The sequence below is a fragment of the Alosa sapidissima genome, chromosome 10 (genome assembly GCF_018492685.1).
Source record: "Alosa sapidissima isolate fAloSap1 chromosome 10, fAloSap1.pri, whole genome shotgun sequence".
Lineage (NCBI taxonomy): Eukaryota > Metazoa > Chordata > Actinopteri > Clupeiformes > Clupeidae > Alosa > Alosa sapidissima.
The window spans coordinates 35,642,160-35,662,146 of NC_055966.1; the positions used below are offsets into that span (position 1 = coordinate 35,642,160).

The 19,987-nt window shown below is 44.6% G+C and overlaps 1 protein-coding gene across 2 annotated transcripts in view; it reads right to left on the reverse strand.

Moving 5' to 3' along the window:
- Positions 1-7,913: 7,913 nt before the first annotated feature.
- The window catches only part of trim46a (tripartite motif containing 46a), a 23,624-nt gene continuing 11,550 nt past the window's right edge, over positions 7,914-19,987 (reverse strand). For both annotated transcript variants that reach the window (XM_042106773.1, XM_042106771.1), the window contains 5 exons: positions 19,065-19,186; positions 18,204-18,545; positions 16,626-16,855; positions 15,372-15,439; positions 7,914-12,181 (listed from right to left, as the gene is read on the reverse strand). In XM_042106773.1, the coding sequence (XP_041962707.1) occupies positions 11,791-12,181; positions 15,372-15,439; positions 16,626-16,855; positions 18,204-18,545; positions 19,065-19,186 (1,153 nt within the window). In that variant the 3' untranslated portion in view covers positions 7,914-11,790. The remainder of the gene's footprint in view (positions 12,182-15,371; positions 15,440-16,625; positions 16,856-18,203; positions 18,546-19,064; positions 19,187-19,987) is intronic.

Consider the following 19,987-nt stretch of genomic DNA (forward strand, 5'->3'; position numbering starts at 1 on the left):
TGCCCAGGTAAAGGGGACAGGTACAGGCCCACTGCCCAGGTAAAGGGGACAGGTGCAGGCCCACTGCCCAGGTAAAGGGGACAGGTGCAGGCCCACTGCCCAGGTAAAGGGGAAAGGTAAAGGGGACAGGTGCAGGCCCACTGCCCAGGTAAAGGGGACAGGTGCAGGCCCACTGCCCAGGTAAAGGGGACAGGTGCAGGCCCACTGCCCAGGTAAAGGGGACAGGTGCAGGCCCACTGCCCAGGTAAAGGGGAAAGGTAAAGGGGACAGGTGCAGGCCCACTGCCCAGGTAAAGGGGACAGGTGCAGGCCCACTGCCCAGGTAAAGGGGACAGGTGCAGGCCCACTGCCCAGGTAAAGGGGACAGGTGCAGGCCCACTGCCCAGGTAAAGGGGACAGGTAAAGGGGACAGGTGCAGGCCCACTGCCCAGGTAAAGGGGACAGGTAAAGGGGACAGGTACAGGCCCACTGCCCAGGTAAAGGGGACAGGTAAAGGGGACAGGTACAAGACCTTTGAGCCCTTTCAGCCATTGTGTTTCCATTGCTCACAGGGAGTAAATGTGGCTTCCGTTTACTTTTAATCCGATTAGAAACGGAATAACGCCTCAATCTGAATAAAAATTCTCATATAAACTCCTCAATCGGCATAAAAATGCCTGATCTGATCAGAATTTTAATTGGAATCCTATTCCGATTGAACAGCCATGTATACGGTCAATCGGATTGCCTGCTGTGTCTTCTCAATGGCTATTCCGATCAAATGTTTTAAAAGCGCTTGAGAGCACCTGATCAGAATAGAACGTACCCCATGTAAACAGACGCCACAAAATTTTCAATCGGAATAGTTTAATCGTAATGACAAAAAAAAACTGTCCATGTAAATGTGGCTAATGTAGGCTAACTCAACTCAACAAGCTAATAGCCTAACCTGTAATTAATTTAGCTATGACGTGATGTCTGCCTTACTGGGTTATATGCAAAATGTGTTTGTCGTCTTCCTCTTACGTCTCGTTTCATGGCTCGTTTACATCTCGCACCATGCAGGAGTTTTTCCGGGCTGCACTGAAGTACCTACCCCGAGGCAAGGACTTGATTCAGCCCGGTAGAAGTTCCTGGAACGTTGTGTTACGGGGTGATTCGCTAATGGAAACGCAAGCAAACAGCCCCGGCCCCATAAACCTTCCAGTTCCTGTAATGGAAACCGGCCTGATGTGACATATAGGGCAAAGAGGACTCCAAAGTGGCAACTGTCTTACCAGCTAAAGCACACCTGATATGATGTAAATTCGACCATGTAACATGTAATAATCTTACAGGAGTACATAGCTCTACATGTTATGTTCTTAATCCCAACCCCGACCTACATTTTGTAATGAAATGTACTTATGTAAGGACATTGTATTTCAACTAATATTACTAAAACCATTTCTGTGAATAACTGAAAAATAAGTTCTGAATGCCGTCTTTCTAACGTAGATAGCAGGCAATATTATGTCTTAAAAGCATATTTTATAGTTGTATATCTATCTATCTTAGATATATATATTGATATATCTAGTGTGTAAATTGAAATATAGTGTGTGAAGCGGTGGTCCACATGGTATGGTGTAGAGGTGAGTGATTTAGGGGTCTCTCTCTCTCTCTCTCTCTCTCTCTCTCTCTCTCTCTCTTGCTCACTCACTCTTTCCTCTCGGGCTCTGGATCCTGCTAATGACAGGGTAGGGTGGTTGATCAGGCGCCTGACCTGAAGGCCAGAAATGTCAGCTGTGTGTGTGTGTGTGTGTGTGTGAGTGGATCATAGAATGCTGATCCTGACTGTGTTTGTAATTACATAGGCGTGTATGTGTGTGTGTCTGTGTGTGTGAAAGAAGTGAGTGTGTGGGATGCTTGTCTAGTCAGCGTGTGGCGATCTCCCCAGTTAGTAAACCCGAGAGGAACACACACCTGTGTGTTCCCCAGCTGTTGTTTTGAATGGAAGAAGAGCAGGAGGAATGTGCTTCCCTCTTACTTATTTTACACTCTGCCCTTGTCTCTTTCCATGTCTTTATAGCTCCGAGCCTCTCTGTCTCTCTCTCTCACTCTCTCGCTCTCTCGATCTTTGTCTCCGGTTTTGCCGCCTGTCCTGTTTTTAGCAGACCACTTTAGTCAAAACAGACCCCCCTGGCCATCAGCTCATACAATTCATGTGCACACACACACACACACACACACACACACACACACACACACACATACACACACATGCATACAGACAGACATCCTGACTTTGTGTAGTTATCTTCAGTAAAACTTCCTTACCACACAAAAAAATCCTTACAAAAGGAGAAGCTTCATAAAAACTTTGGGTTCTTAGTATTCATGTACTGACACTCAAGAATAAACAAAAAATTGAATGAATACACTCGCACAAGCTACGTCATCTGCTTAAAGCCACTTGCACACACACACAGCCAAGAGCATTCTGGGTAACAGGTGAGGTCAGAGGTGACAGACTATAAAGAAAAGTCTGGGTGGGTTCTTTGGCATGTGTAGATCTCTCTCTCTTTCTCTCTCGCTGTGTGTGTGTGTGTGTGCGTGTGTGTGTGTGTGTGTGCGTGCGTGCGTGCGTGCAGTTGTCTCATGGTATTTATTGGCGAGGATGTGCAGAGTTACTATTTAGAGATTTACAATCTGCATTTTTCACTTTTTACTGTAACATCTGTCCACAGATACCCCCCATGGCTGTTCAGCAGAGGCTGTGTGTGTGTGTGTGTGTGTGTGTGTGTGTTTGGTGTGATAATATGTTTGCATATATGTGCGTATTTCTAGGGCGCACACATACAGTATTTCAGTCCATAGTTTGTTTTCTTACATACTTGTACACTATACAATTGTTAAAGTGTTGACAAAACAAAACCTTTATTTTTCAAAAATGCCTCGGAATGGTATACATTTTGGACAAAACCTCGAAGACGGGTTATTTTCCAGGTCTCTAGGTGCTTAATCTTGATTTAGTTAACCAGATGTGATGTGGTCAACCAGAGCTTTGCACTCCTTCAGGTTTAGCTGCTCATCCCCATCTCTGTCTGCATACTTCATGAACTCCATCACCACCTCATCGGCCTCGCCCTGCACAGAGAGAGAGAGAGAGAGAGAGAGGGAGAGAGAGTGAGTGAGGGAGAGAGAGTGAGCGAGAGAGAGGGAGGGAGAGAGAGAGAGGGAGGGAGGGAGGGAGAGAGAGAGAGTTTTATAATCCTTATGGACTGATTGGTCCATCTCAATAGTAAAACAAATAAACCTCCCAGTCATTAAGGCGACACGCACACACACACACTCACACATATACACACGCACGCACACACACACACTCTCACACACACAAACGCACACACACACATACCCGAACATAATGCTGGAACTTCTCCTTAATCATATCATAGACATCTATAATACGCAGGAAGAGGCCATCTGAGTAGAGGGCACACATTTGATCAGCGTCGACTGAAGGATCGGCCACTAGAGGAACAACCATCACTAAGGAAGACACAAAGAGAGAGATTCATTTTTCATTTTGTATTAAAATGGTAATAGGTTCTTTCTGAGAGAGTTGTTTCACTCAAGTGTGTTAAGTCAACTAGAGCTCTGTGTGTAAGTTGTGATAGAGTCCAATACAGTACATAGGTTTAGCCTCTAGAGGGAGTTTATGTGTGATTAGCCAGGCTTTACAATAATGGCCTAGTTTTTCTACTTTGTATGCCTGTTATTGCCCATGCAGTCTGTTCCACTATGCTATGACTCGTTTAGGGACTGTTAGCTATATGAATATGACCGTCTTATTCAAACATCCAGGCTTAAAGTCCTGCTCTCAGAGAGTCTGTACAGATTCACCTGTCGAGTCTGCTGTGGACACATACATGAATGAGGGTCTGGCGACTTGTAAACTCTTAACCTTCCAAACTACAACTGTTTCTGTTCCTGTATTCCCGCCTGTCCCTCCAGTCATCCCACCTGCACGTCCTGCACTTGCTCACAGCGTGGAGAAGAGACGGCCATTTTGGAATCTGCAGGCAGCTGAGCCACTTTAAGATCGGCACATTCTACTCTGACTGCTGAGCATGGCACCAGTGTTTTATACATTTGGCCTATTATTGCAGTGAGAATGTGAAGCATACTTTACTCTAGTAGATCCAGTACATTACATGAAGTCTCACCTGGAGTGAAACTGTTGATTGGCCACACAAACAATAAAAAATGAAACAAACAAACAAACAAATGAAATTCCCCTGCAATGTTAATGTGGCATTGTGCTTTGTGAATTTCGCAACTTCAGATTTTCTCCTTATATTAAGATTCTTTCCTATTATCATAATGTTCTACATTTTGTCCTACAGATCACTATTTTTATAATTATTATTTTTCAGAGCATTGCTGAAGTACTTCCCAATTCTGAGTCCACTGATGGAAATGAGAATTTCTCCTTCAAATTCTTCCCTATTTTATTATGTCTGAGTTGATCCAGTCTGATGTGTCTGATTGAGTCCAAATGGTCAGACTCAACTGGACTCTTACCCGGACAGGTTGCCTTTTCCAGTAAACCTCTCAGACTGACCTTTCTCCTCAGACTGACCTTTCTCAAGCTGGACTGCTGACAGCAGACAGAACAGGCTCAACACTGCCACCCAGGGTCCGTATCCAGCCATTGCACACTTGTCTCGGTCAGCTTTTTTGTATATAAACACCTGCCCAAAACATAACATGGTTATTAAAAATTGTGTTATTAACATACGTAAGATTTGTTTTGTTTCTGGACACCAAAGAAAAAAGAGCATGTCTGTGGCACCCTGTCATCTCTCACACCCGGAAATATGTGCTTCTTATTCTTATTTATAGCTTTGACATTTCCACAATGTGCCCATTCCTGCTTCTGTGTGTGTGTGTGTGTGTGCACGTTCCATGTCACTTATCAACTTGCCTGTGTCTGACACTTGTCACCATGCTTTCAGATCCTCCAAGTGAGATGTCTAAAATCCTGTTGCAAAACAGTTTTCAAGTTTCTACCATCCACACTAACATATTCAACAGTTCTTGAAGGTATTTACCATGTTTTTAGCATTGAAAAATCATCCCACAAACTGAAAAAGACAAATTTGCATAACTACAGCGGAGGACATTATTTATGCTAGCATACTGCTAGCTTAGTTTAGTGTGTTACTGCCTTGAGATGTGGATGTGCTAAAGTTTTCCTGATGATCTGGTCAGCATACAGTGGTCAGACACTACTCTTGTCACACCAAAAAAATCACAATGCTGAAGTAAAGGCAATGCTACATCACATGTGGTCAATTCAACCCTGGCCTGTTTGCAGAAAGATTTCTCCACTTACACCAAATGACAACCAAAAATGACAACTAGCATGCACATGAAACCTTTCCATGTCCACCACAGTACAAAGGGAAAGTGATCAGCGTCTCTCACACAAGAAAAGAAAAGATGTCTACAGGAGAGTCAGATTGGAGAGGATTTGGCTTTAGTAAACAACAGGGCCAAACAGACTATAGGAAGACAGGATTGGAGCCGGATGTCTGAATGGAGGGAAGGAGGAGAGGGAGTGAAAAGGAGGAGAGGGAGGTGAGGCAAGGGAGGTGAGGCAAAGGGGGAATTGAAGGGAGAGGAGAGCTAGTGTGTCTTACCTGGATCAGGTGAAGGGATGTGGTGAGGCAAGGGAGGTGAGGCAAAGGGGGAATTGAAGGGAGAGGAGAGCTAGTGTGTCTTACCTGGATCAGGTGAAGGGATGTGCTGCTTTCTCTGCCAAAGTCAACAGTGCCAAAGAGAAAGGTGAGCAAGGAGGAGGGTGTGATAGTCTGTCTTTCTCTCAACCAAAACAGGTCAGACAAAGACAGGTGGGAACACAGGGTGTGTCTGTGTGTGTGTGCACGTATGTGAATGTGTGTATGTGTACTATGTATAGCTCTTATAATAGACTAGCTTGAACTAACAAATAATAACTCTTTTACATTTCCCTGCACCTGCTTATTAATTTAATCTTGAGCAATCATGTTGCCATTCAGACTTCCTGCCAGCTGCCAGCTGTGTGTGTTTGTTGTTGAGACTCTCCGGGGTACCATTGCAGGGGAGTCCTGCTTGGCCAGTAGGAATTAAAAAGAAAAAAACATCTGAATCACAAAAGGCTCTGCAGGTTGCCGTGTCAGGGTGAGAGCTCTGAAAAGGTCCACAGGTGTGCTCCATGTCTGGACAGCGGACACTAGGGACCACACCATAGATCACATCACACCACCAACAAGTCTGCCAAACCTGAATGAACAATGCACATCAAAGTACTCAGTACAAACGTGTATTATTAGACATAAGATATTGAGAGCAGTGAAACAATTCCCCCTACTGGTACCTTGTTGCACTTCATCTAACCACAGGGTGGTAAATAGAACATCCAATCTGCTCATTCCCAGCAATGATACTGTCAGCGTCGTGCCTCTACTAACTTGCACATGTGCTGTATGTAGATTGTGTTGATGGTTGCTTTGGCAATCGTCCCTTATTTTTATTTACAGGAGATGACGTTCCAGGTCTGGGCATTATGGTCAAAAACACTTGAGTAGAGAGAGCTATTTGCATGTCAGTAAAGGTTACCTTGCTACTGCAATCTAGCTACGAGTGTCAGTGTAAATGCGTTAATGGGAAATCTGGGCGGGCGAGCGAGGGATGACCAAGGAGGGTGGAATGGCATGATATTTATACCTCCAAGATAGGGAGTGTGTGTGTGTGTGTGTGTGTGTGTGTGTGTGTGTGTGTGCTTGAGTGTGTTGGGACTCCTTGGGGCAATATTACTAAAGAATCCTGCATATTCAGTAGCCATTACAAAATAGGAGCAAAACAAAAAAAAGGTGTAATCACAAAAGGCTCTGCTGGTTTCCATGTCAGGTTGAGAGCTCTGAAAAGTTGCACAGGTGTCCTCCACGTCTGGTCCCCACACCACGTCAGCACTTCTGCCAGCCTGAACTGGCACATGAGAACTGCAATGACATGGGTACAGTGCAGTCCACTGTGTACTGAGTAGTTGGGCTGCCCAGTGGTTGATACTGACAGGGCAGCAGCAAGATGAACAATAAGACACCTTTCAAAGGGTCGCTTTATTATCAGAAACACACTCTCTTTCAAAAGAAGAATACACATCAAAGTACTCAGTAAAAACGTGTATTAGTGGATACAAGCCTGGACTAGTGTCAGAATTTTGAATTTTGACTACAACCACCGAAATGTGTCCCCCCTATCTGTGTGAGTGTGTGTGTGTGTGTGTGTGTGTGTGAGTCTGCTGAACATTTTGTGTGTGTGAGCAGCATTAGTTGCCTTTCCATATTTGTTCCGTATGGGTCATTCTAAGTCAAATCAACCGGTTCCTGCCAATTGACCCCCTCACATTGTTCTTTTTCACTGATATCTGTAAAAACACCAATCTTTATGAACCTCCTGGAAGAACAGAATGCAGTGCAAGCCGAATATTTCTTCAGGTTAACAAATATATAGACCATCATCATATGACAGGTGTGACAGGTGTCAGTCCACAACATGGACTGTTTGCATACTGAATGAACTGCTCGAGTCCAAAGTAGTTACTGAGGTAAACTAGTCTTAAGTTGCCGAAATGGCTTTAAAGGTGCACTATGCACGATTTTCACCTATAACTTTTATGAAGCCAATTTGATGGTAAACAAACTTGTAACAGGGGAATCGTTCACCTAGCATAGCCATACAGCACATCTAGGGGGAGCTCTACAGCCACCAAAATACCTGAAACTGCATAGTATACCTTTAAAGCCACCTGAAACTGCATAGTATACCTTTAAAGCCACCTGAAACTGCATAGTATACCTTTAAAGCCACCTGAAACTGCATAGTATACCTTTAAAGCCACCTGAAACTGCATAGTATACCTTTAAAGCCACCTGAAACTGCATAGTATACCTTTAAAGCCACTTTTCTGGAATTGGGGTAGGTGTACTCTAAGGTAAAATTCTCATAGAAATACTCATTTGGAGGTATAACTTTCCAGACCTTCCTTTGAGATGTAGAAGCAGACAATATGAATGAATAAAGACAATGTGAGGGGGTCGAGCTGAAAGATTTTCCCAAATTTGCTCATTTCATGTGGAATGACCCGTATGTAGATAAGCTCGTTGTCATGATTAAATGCCTGCTATTGTGTTGGTGTTCTACTGGGAACATTACTACATTACAAGATGTGTGGTATTATGTTTGTGTGAATGCAATATTTAGACAGTGTGCGTTCTCTTGTTTAAAAAAATACATTTAACAATATGAACAACATTCAACATGCAGACAGATAGAATGCCATTTTTTACTTCCCATGGGTACTGTTACTTCTCTACTAAATACAAATATTAACTTCTTCCTTTCTGTTGTGGCAGTCTGATTGTGGCAGCAGATCAGATCTATTTTACCTCATCGCTTGATTTCATCTTACATTCAGAATTCAGACATTCTGGCAGTACTACATATCCCAGAATGCCTTGGGCCAGAGCAGTGCAGTGCAGGCATAAACAAGAGGACTTAACACACAAATACAGTCAATGCACCAACATACACCAACATAAACACAGAGGCCAAAACCAGAGCTGTGTGCAACTGAGTACAGTCTTTATTGCAAATAGTCTAACAAACACTCAACTACTCTCTCTCTCACACACACACACACACACACACAATCTTACATATATGCACAGACACTCAAACCCATGCACACACACTGATGCAAGTTAACCCACACATACAGTTAGGTTAGCACAGAAACTCAAACATGCACGCACACAAACACACACACCTGCATACAACTAGATTTGAGACTGACAGTTGCACAGCCTAAAGCAGCATCCTTCTTTTCAAAGAATAATTATAACAGATCCTTTTGGAAAGCAATATGGGCTTTTGCAAAACCAAACAATGAATGAAGTATCACATGAAGTAATAGCAAAAACATGATAAGTGGGGACGTCATTACAAAGGTCACACTCATTAAAAAATGTGTGTGTTAGGGGAAGGAGTGGAAACAGACTGTGTGTGTGTGTGTGTGTGTGTGTGTGTGTGTGTGTGTGTGTGTGTGCGTGTGTGCGTGTGTGCTGTGAGTCCGGATGCTTCCTGCTCTAGTTTTGGCCCAAACAGCAAAGAGTACAGGTTAACAAGTCTGTCCACAACATACAGTACTTAACAGAACTGAAACCCACAGAACCTGCTCGGCAATGCTTTGCATATACAGCTAATGAACACCAACTATACCAGCCATTGTCCTGGAAAGCCAACCCTACATTCATAAAACCAACAATGGAGCATGAAATTAACGAGTTCTACAGACCCTACACAATCGATCTGAAATGATCTGAAACACTAAAGGGGACATGTTATGGAAATTCCATATTTTCAGTGCTTTTATGCATGTGTCTTGGTATCTGGGATGGCTACCAATACACACATACACACACACAGATAACACAACCCAGCTGTTTTGTTTATGGGCTTCCTAGGTCTAGAAACGTGAATCATTGAGCCACTCAGATCCGCTGGTCAAAGTGACCCTGAGTCTAGCAGCTTGTTGAATTAAACCACCTCAGTTTTACCTATCTGGACCAAGTTTGGAATTAAACCACCTCAGTTTTACCTTTCTGGACCAAGGGTCCACTCATGACTAGAGAACCAAAGTGGAAAAGTTTGCCTGAATCTCGCAAGCTCGAAACCTATTCAAAACATGTCGAAGTGAAGCCATCAGGCAAGATGATTGTGTTTGTGAAACAACCAGGGGTGCATTTCCCAAAACCACAGTTGCTAACCTGTTAGCAACTTAGTTGGTTGGCAATGGGAAATTAGCTAACTTAGTTGGTTGGCAATGGGAAATTAGCTAACTTAGTTGCTTGGCAATGGGAAATTAGCTAACTTAGTTAGCAACTATGGTTTTGGGACATGCGGCCCAGGACAGGATCAGGCCGCTCTGAACAGGGTTCTTCGGACAGTGTCGAAAACGCTGTTATGGTGCAGCTTCATCCTTTTTTTTGACCAAAGTATGACACAGACGTTTTATTAAGACCTGCAAGTGGCAGCACCCATCCTACATTCAGGTCAAGTGCCCATGGAGGCTCTGGCTCGATTCCGACCTGCAGCTATTTCCCGATCCCACCTCATCTCTCCTCTTCCACTCGCTTTTTGTCTTTCTCTACTGTCTATACGCGCAAAGACAAAAGCCTAAATATATCAAATATACTTTAAAAAGAAATCTACAATTGCGGAAAAGGGGGTGAAATATGTCCTCTTTAATTCTAAGAGATCTCTCATGGTCTTGCTTTGCCTATGGTCACCACAGAACATCTTCACTCATCTCATCCCTTCACTGCACTTTGCCGAATACTATAGTATTTCTGCCTCCATTACCTATTTACTTTGTCTTTTTACTGAGTCTTTATCAGCTCACTAAAGCTCGATGTTGTTTCATCAACTGTAAGTCACTTCGTAATTAAGGTGCAAATGACATGTAATGTGGTTCAATGTATGCCTATATCCGTAATTAATGTGCAAATGACATGTAATGTGGTTCAATGTATGCCTATATCCAGGAAGTTGATTAGCGAGTAGAGGGAATGGCCTGTCTGCCACCTCAACAGCTGCCTCACACTCAGTGGAGGCTGGTGAGGCCACGGCCTCTGAATTGAGTCAGTGAGGCTGTATGAGAGGTACGGAGGCTATACGAGAGGGAAGGAGAGAGCTGTGAAAGTGGAGGGGTTGCTGTTGGCGTTTGATAAGCTCTTATGAGGTTTCGCCCTGATTCACTGTACTGGTGGAAAGTCTGTGCAAAGGGGACATACTTTGTTGACCAGTTCTAAACCTGCAAACGTCACTGCTGTCCAGACACACTGCCACGACTTATCCTGCTGGTGAAGAAAAATGTGTGTGTGTGTGTGTGTGTGTGTGTGTGTGTGTGTGTGGACTGGACACACACACATACACGCACAGAACACACACACATACACGCACAGAACACATACTGTATGCCATTACCCTAGACATTGCTGGAGATAAACTTTACGTCAGAGAATTCGAACTTCCAGGTGCTATACATGCAGACAGCAAATGATTTTACAAACAATGTTATGACACTTCCAACTACTACAGCAAGATTTCAGTCACACACACACACACACAACACACACACACACACACACACACAGAAGATGACAACATATTATGGATGTGCCAGTGGGTACATTCCCAAGGGACAAAACATTCCAAAAGGTCACCAGGTCAAATCTTGACCTTCCAAAACCTGTCCATCTAACTTGTCTAACAGCTTTTAAGTATTATTATTTTGCGGTAGATCACTGCAAATCACAGGCTCAAGAGTTCATTGCCCTATTGTTGTCATACTGGAGTTAGAAGGCGTTGAGGTACAGAACTTTAGTCACATTCAGGATGTCCAGACATGCATGCATTTGATAATTGGAGCATATTTTTGTACAGCTTACAATTTTGGAACTTCCTGTGAGCAGATGACGTCAACATGAGAAAATGATTTGCCGAGATCCACCATTAGTAGTGATGCAAAGATAGTATACTGTTAAAAAATTTGGTTAGTTCAGAATGTTTACACAAACCTTAATACAAAGCATCCCAGGTAGGCAAAATAAATAGAAGATAAATCAATAAATTAATGGACGGTATAAGAAGAGTATTTCAAAGGTGCTTAACATTGAGAACCATCCTAACATCCGATTGGTTGAACATGCGACGCGTCATGTCAATTGCAGAGATTGGTGGCACGTGTTTGGATGGTCACTCTCCTGGGTGGGGTCTGCTCGATGCTGCGATTGGCCACGAGCTCCTGCAGCTGCAGCGCCCCTCCACCAATGAAACAGAAGGCTGGGCAGACGGGGGCGGAGCAGTCCACAGGCCCCTCCCACAGCATGCGCAGGGAGTGGGCGTCGTAGAAGGTGACGCGGCCCTTGTCAAAGTCCAGACACAACCCGAGGCGTGGGGGCAGAGGGATAGTCAGGGGGTGGCCGGAGGGGTGAGTTACCCCCTGGTGGGGCAGAAGGATCTTGCCCATGCCCATGGTGAGGAAGCAGAATGGAGGGGGGCTGTCCTGGGCATCTTCGGCCCCGCTGTCATGACCACTATCTGGGTCATATCTACAGGGAGAGAGAGAGGGGGGGGGAGAGAGAGAGAGAGAGAGAGAGAGAGAGAGAGAGATGATAAAGATAGAAATATTTATTAAATCAATATTTTCAAGCCTAATATTTTTTTTCTTGACTGACAGACAAAAAAAAGAGAGAGTAAGGTAGAGAGAGTTGATTCAAATAAATATTATAGAGATGTCTTCACATATAGCAATATGGCAATAAGATGTTGTTCCTCTCTTACTTCATAGTGGAAATTAGGAAATAAGTCAGAGTCAACAACAATTTTACTGCCATGATGGCTGCACAGAACATCCAAACACATTCCAACACTCATAACATCATATTGTCATATTGTGGCTCAAATATTGTGTTCATATTCAGGGGTGTAGTGGTAAAATAAGAGGTAGGTAAACTATGAATTATATTCTGTTCTATACAGTGTGATTTTTGAATGTTAAAAGTTGGTTAATAAACTCTTTTAAGAGTTGGATCAACTCTATTTCTCAAATTGCATGTGGATAAACTGTGTTTACTTATGTTTAGCCTCCACTACAGCCCTGATCATATTGTATTGTCATCTCTGTGGCTATTCCTGCCTTTACTACATTGGGTGACAATCGTCTAGGTAACAGAGGGTTGTTCGAGGGGTGGTCTGCAAAGGCTGTTCCAACAAGGCAAGGCCTGGCCATGGGAACTGAAGCTAAAGTGTCCACTCTGTTTCAACAAGGCAAGGCCTGGCCATGGAAACTGAAGCCAAAGTGTCCACCCTATGACCTCTACCACACAGGTGGAATTGCACCCATCAGCTGTGCACAGCATTCGTCAAGTCATAAGGATTGAGCATCAACAGGCCCCCCGAGACCTGTGTCCACTTCCATCCATTGCTGACTGATGGGTAGGCTAGAGGGTAGGATAGAGGCATTTTTTATTACATTTGGTTACATTTGAAATCATTAAATAAGAATTTAATTGTAAGAAAACCTCAGTGCCACTTCCAGATGCCATCACCTGGTCCACTCATCCCCATCATCTGTCTGATTCTCCTACTCTCGTCAAGAAAACAACACATGATCTGGGAAGACTTAAGAGTCCTGACGTGTGGACTGCTCAAGATTATCAGAAATCGCATCACACAAACAACCACACCCCATCAAAGCCCTCTGCATCAGAATTTGAGAATGAAGGTGGGAGAGAGATAGATTATAAGAGATGAGATGGTTACGGTTATGGTTAATTAGCAGACACTTCCAAAGTGACTTACAGAATATGAACATTATAATAGTTAAAAATACCGTTTTTGTTAAAAAAAAATAAATATTGGATGATCCACAGAGACGTGTCTCCATCCCTGGCACAGTGGTCATTGGCCTACATAACATCAGAAGTGATTGAAGAGTGAGCCTTGACTTATTATATAAACAAAAACACACACGCACACACAATGCGCCAGACGTCATGACCGGAGCCACTCAGCGGTGATTGCTGATCCCCAACACCTGCCTGTGTTTCCTCTGCTGAGAGTGCAAATACTAAAGCCCTATTTGGATAGGATTAGTTTTACGTGGAGACGCGGGGTAAAGTAATTATTACGGGGGGTTTTAGTCACGTGCGAATGCGCCATGTCAGTAATTATTACCAACAACGTCAGTAGAAATTATGGCGACTTTTACCTTCTGTAAAACTGTTTGGAAAAGATACCTCAGGTGATATTAATCCTGTGCGAATATGCCCCTCTGTAAAAATGTATGTAGATATTCCGTCATATCCTGTTTAAAAACATAGTTTTTCGCGTTTTTTTTTTAGCATGGCGGCGCTTGAAGAAGCACTCGGTAATAATGCAAGGCAAGCACAGGGTGATGATTTTGCCTGGTAAGGTAAAGTATAGGCTACCAATGTAATTGATAAGGAGGGTGAATTTGTGTGATATTGCTTTAGCTGTAGCCTGTAGAATACCCGAGTCTCACCACAAGCATTTCATTGTAGCCTACAGTTGTCCTTGATACTGTATATTGAGCATATGACAAATAAACTTGACATTGAACTAATAAGTAAACAATACTCAGGCCATGATGCATGTATGAATGCGAAATCAGCAAGCAAAGTACAGTAGTTGACGGCAGTGCATAAATTGAGTTACCCCTCTCACTTCTGGTAAAATACAGAGATTTCTTAATCCTGTGCAAATTGTCCATTTATATTACAGACGTCCTGTAGTATAAGTATATATACTCTTTTGATCCCGTTAGGGGAAATTTGGTCTCTGCATTTATCCCAATCCGTGAATTAGTGAAACACACACAGCACACAGTGTACACACAGTGAGGTGAAACACACACTAATCCCGGCGCAGTGAGCTGCCTGCATCAACAGCGGCGCTCGGGGAGCAGTGAGGGGTTAGGTGCCTTGCTCAAGGGCACTTCAGCCGTGCCTACTGGTCGGGGTTACAAGTCCAGAGTGCTAACCAGTGGACCACGGCTGCCCAAAATTACTTTACCCCACGTCTTCACGTAATACTAATCACATCCGAATAGGGCTTAAGAGTAGACCACACACATGATCTGGGGGAGTTTAAGAGGCCTAAAGTATAGATTACACCAGATTATCAGAAATGACGTCATCCATACAATCAGTCAGAATCATGTCGTCAAAGCCTTTGCTCTGGGATTCAAGAGTGAGAGAGAAGACAGAGAAGGGAGATAAAGGATAATGGAGAGAAAATGAATGGAGACCAGCTCATCCATTGTGGTATCTGCTCAACACATACAAACACAAACAAACACAAACACACACACACACACACACACACACATAGAGGGAGAGAGAGAGAGAGAGAGAGACATGTACTGTACACACACACACACACACACACACACACACTGTAGAGGGAGAGAGAGACATGTACACACACACACACACACACACACACATAGAGGGAGAGAGAGAGAGAGAGACATGTACTGTACACACACACACACACACTGTAGAGGGAGAGAGAGACATGTACACACACACACACACACACACACATAGAGGGAGAGAGAGAGAGAGAGAGACATGTACTGTACACACACACACACACACACACACACACACACACACACTGTAGAGGGAGAGAGAGACATGCACACACACACACACACACACACTGTAGAGGGAGAGAGAGACATGCACACACACACACACACACACACACACTCACCGTGGACTGGCCATGTCTTGTGGCAGATGGAACCATTCCTGCAGTTTTGCTTCTAGTCCAACCCCCACCTGCAAACACAACAGTGTCCCACTGGTCATTGTGCTGACCTCCTGCACCTGACAGACACTCCGCATGGCTCATTAGTACGCCATGTGTGCTATTAGTACTGTGTTTTTGTTGTTGATTTGATTTTTTTAGCCGAAAGCATGATGACATAAAGCTGAACATATGATTACGCACTATCGATGGAAATGCTATTATATGATGAGAATAGCCCTTTTGACATGCACCCAACAGCCATGTCTGTCAGATTCAAAGAAATCTAGAATCATGTGCTAAATATATGCTTAAAGGTGCGATTTGTAGGATTGTTACCGAACGTTCTGCAGGCCAAAATCAAAACACTGGTGAACGTTCTCAAGACTACCAGACGCGAGCCTCTTCTGGGTTGCCAGATGTAATGAAGACTTAGCTAACGTTAGTTGACCTGCAGCTGCTTTAACGTTTCTCCAACCATGACCCAGCTACACATTACGGAAACAGTGAAAACAAAAAATACCTCTCTAACCAACGTAACATATTTAGCTGAAGTTAGCGATGCAGATGAAGTTTAGCCTAGGCTACCTGTTGTGGAGAAATATGGCCAGCTCTGCGTCACACTTGATATTCTTCGTTTGACGAAGACGTCACCATCTCAGGAAGCTCCTCCGATGTCCACTTAATTTGTTTCTTGTTTTAATATTGGTAATTTGCCTGCCTCTCGTAGTCGTTCATGACTACAACTGACAGCTGTTGACAGTTGGCCTTTGCTAATTTGGCAACCCAAATAGGAGGACGTGCTAGCCCATTATTAATACGCTATTCTAGAATTAATCGTTCAAAACATAAACGAAAATTCTAAGACATTCCGCCCCGTAACTCATTTTTTTTCATGGGTTTTACGGGGTTTTACAGGTTAGAGTAATGTTGTCAAATAAGCCATTACTTCAATTCATCGTGTTTCCTTACCCTCTGACAACATATGGTGATCATTTTTGGAATGGTTACAGTTTATTTTCCATTATTTCCTACATACTGGACCTTTAACATAATTCATGGCTACATGTAACAAACAGGGTCATTTATTTGAGTTTGCTGTGACATCACAATCTATAAAGCCTTTAAATTGAAAATTGAAGTGTGTGTTCAGAATGTATGAGTGATTACATGTGGGTTCTCACACACACACACACACACACACACACACACACACACCTTGACCAGATAGGAGCCAGGCTCCACGGAGCATGCCCAGTAGTGGCGGCCCTGGGCGATTGACAGGTCGGCCACCAGCAGGTCGGAGGTCAGGTGACAGGAAGTGAGGGTGCGGTCGGCCGCCTGCAGGAGGGCCAGTCCGGGGACGCTGCGTGCGTACGTCTGCCCCTTCCCCAGCGCCAGCCTGTCTGCATGCAGGCCCCAGCGAGAGTCCAGACTAAACGCCAGCACTGACCAAGAGAGAGAGAAGAGAGAGAGAGAGAGAGGGAGGAGTACAGAGGGAGGGAGAGAGAGGGAGAGAGGGGGAGAGGGGGAGAAGAGAGAGAGAGAGAGAGAGAGAGGGAGAGAGGGGGAGAAGAGAGAGAGAGAGAGAGGGGGAGAGAGAGGGAGAAGAGAGAGAGAGAGGGGCAGGAGTACAGAGGGAGGGAGAGAGATAGAGAAAGTGAGGGAAAAGAGAGGGAGAAAGAGAGTACAGAGGGAGGGAGAGAGAAAGAGAGCAATAGAGAGAGAGGACAAGGAAAAGACAGAGCAAGAGAGGGGAACGAATAGAAAGAGGACGCGGACAGAGAGGGAGGAGACATCCAGGGAGCAAAGGAAGACAAGAAGAAAAGACAAGAATGGGGCAGGGAGGAGAGACAAAAGAGGGGGATGTGGGGAGAGAAGGACAGAGGAGGGCCAAGAGGAAGGAGAAAACGGGAGAAGAGGAACAGACAAACGGTCAGGTGCCTACAGGTGCAGGAGCAGGGCGAGGAATAGCCATCAGAGCAGAGCCAAAAGAGAGGGATGAGAGGAGAGGTGCAGACAGAGAGAGAGAGAATGAGAGGGGGATGGGAAGTGAGGAGGGAAAGAAAGAGAGAGATCTCTGTCTTCTGCAGGATCAGCACTGTAACGGCAAGCCAAGGCTTTTTTTCTCCGTTACGTAAGCCTGATCACTGCAGACCAGGCAGAACAGCGCTAAACTGTGTTGCTAAAGATACATGTGAGAAAGAAAGGAGCGAGAGAGAGAGAGAGAGAGAGAAGAAATGGACTGGTAAGAGTTTGAGAAGAAAGGATGGAAAAGGAGAGGAGTGTGGGATATGTTGCCGCTTCATGCTGCGGAACAGAGGGTTGCCAGGGTGAGAGATGACAGAAAGAGGAGAGAGAGAGAGAGAGAGAGAGAGAGAGAGAGAGAGAAAGATAGAAAGAGAGAGAGAGAGAGAGAGAGAGAGAGAGAGAAATGGCATCTACAGTATAGGAAGAGGGTGTGAAACAAAAGGTGAAAGAAAGGAAGGATCTCATGAGGAAGATGAGGCAGAAAAAACAGAGGGATGGAGGTAGGGATGGAGGTAGGGATGGAGGTAGGGATGGAGAGATTCAGAAGATTGCTTATAAACGACAACAGTACAAACACAGTTCGAGGATGGGTATATGTGTGCATAAGTGTGTGTGTAGTGAGGGTTTGAAAAACAAAGCTGCATGTTATATGCACTGTTTAGGCTATCCACATCTGTTGAATCATGACAGAAAATGACAGCGTTTTTCAGGTTTATGACCATAAGTGTGTGTGTGTGTGTGTCTGTACACCTGTGTGTGTCTCACCTGGCGCAGGTGGAGTGTGCAGGTACACCTCCTCGCTGTAGTCCCCGAAGCCCGCCTTGTTGCAGCCTCTCACCCTCAGCACGTACACGCTGTCCATCTCCAGCCTGTCAATCACCGCACACATCCCACTCACGTCGTCCATCCTCAGCCAACCGCCGGTGGAGTTGGGCCCTTTCCCCTCAGTCCTGACCCCGCCCCAAACTGACCCGGCTCCGCCCACTCTCCTCTGGTACTCCACCGAGTAGTGCCAGGCAGGGGCGGAGTCTTGTGGGAGGCGCCAGCAAAGATACAGCTGGTCATAGGCCAGCGTCTTCTGAGTGTCAATCACAGGAGCCAATGGAGCTGCGGCAAGGCAAGGCAGAAGTGCATTAGTATCTTTCTCACAGAGAAATCAAGAATTATTTTTTTTTCAATATATTTTTGGGGCTTTTGGTTTCAAGAAGAGTGGCAGCTCACACACACACACAAAACTATGTGCTTGTGGTAATGTATGAGACATAAACCTGGTAATGTATGAGACATAGACCTCGTATATGCTCCTTGTTGGTCCTCCCCCACCTTTCTTATGCAGCCCTTGCCACTTAATCTACTAAACCCCTCTTCTACTGCACTTTACCCCCCCCCCATTAATGCACAAATAGGCTGACACCAGACATAATTTCACTGCATTTCTTACTTCCAGTAACTATATGCATGTGACAATAAACTTCCTTGTATCCTTGTATCCTTGTATAAACTATGTGCTTGTGCTAATGTATGAGACATAAACCTGGTAATGTATGAAACTATGTGCTTGTGCTAATGTATGAGACATAACTCTCGTGTAAACTATGTGCTTGTGCTAATGTATGAGACATAAACCTCGTATAAACTCCATGCTGCTGATCTCTTTGAGCTCCCGAGATCCGTCCATCTGGAAGTGTCTGAACGAGGGATCAGCGGAGAGAGAGAAATTCTGCAGGTGCTCTATGGCCTTGACCAGCCTGGGAGGAGGAAGAGAGAGAGAGAGCGAGAGAGCGAGAGAGAGAGAGAGGGAGAGAGGGAGAGAGAGGGAGAGAGGGAGAGGGAGAGAGAGAGAGAGAGAGAGAGAGAGAGAGAGGGGAAGGGGAGGAAAGGGATGAGGCATTATTCAAAAGGAAATATATATCATCTCTGATGATTCATGCTGACAGAGCATCAACACACACACACACACACACTGTAGTCATGTACACACTGACAGTACACACGCACCATCAACACACACTGAATAAAAACAAAAAAGCTGGAGAATTCACATCCAGACACACACACACACACAGTCTCTCTCTCATACACACACACACACACACACACACACAAACACACACACTCTGTCTCTCTCTCTCTCATATACTGTATATACACACACACACAGACACACATACACACACAAGTTTGCACTTTGGAGTGAGACATGCACACCCACGTACACACACACAAAAATATCTACCGTGTGTGAGTCATTCACACACATACTGTATATAAAGTTGCAATGCAAATCAGCTCTTCGGCGTCAAGCCTCCCTTCCTGGCTCTCCCATGCTATTACTGTAAAGTACAGCAGCCCTGGGATTCAGCTTCACCTGCACAGGGGATTGCAGTGCTCACACAGAGGAGTGTGAACCTGCACCGCACCATTAAAGGTACAGTCCTCGATTCCAATCATTGCTCTTTTCGTCCAATTCAGCCAAATCCTCCAGTGCACGCGCTCAGTGGCGTTTGTGGACACAGTGGGAGTACAGTTTCATTGATTAATTTGATCAG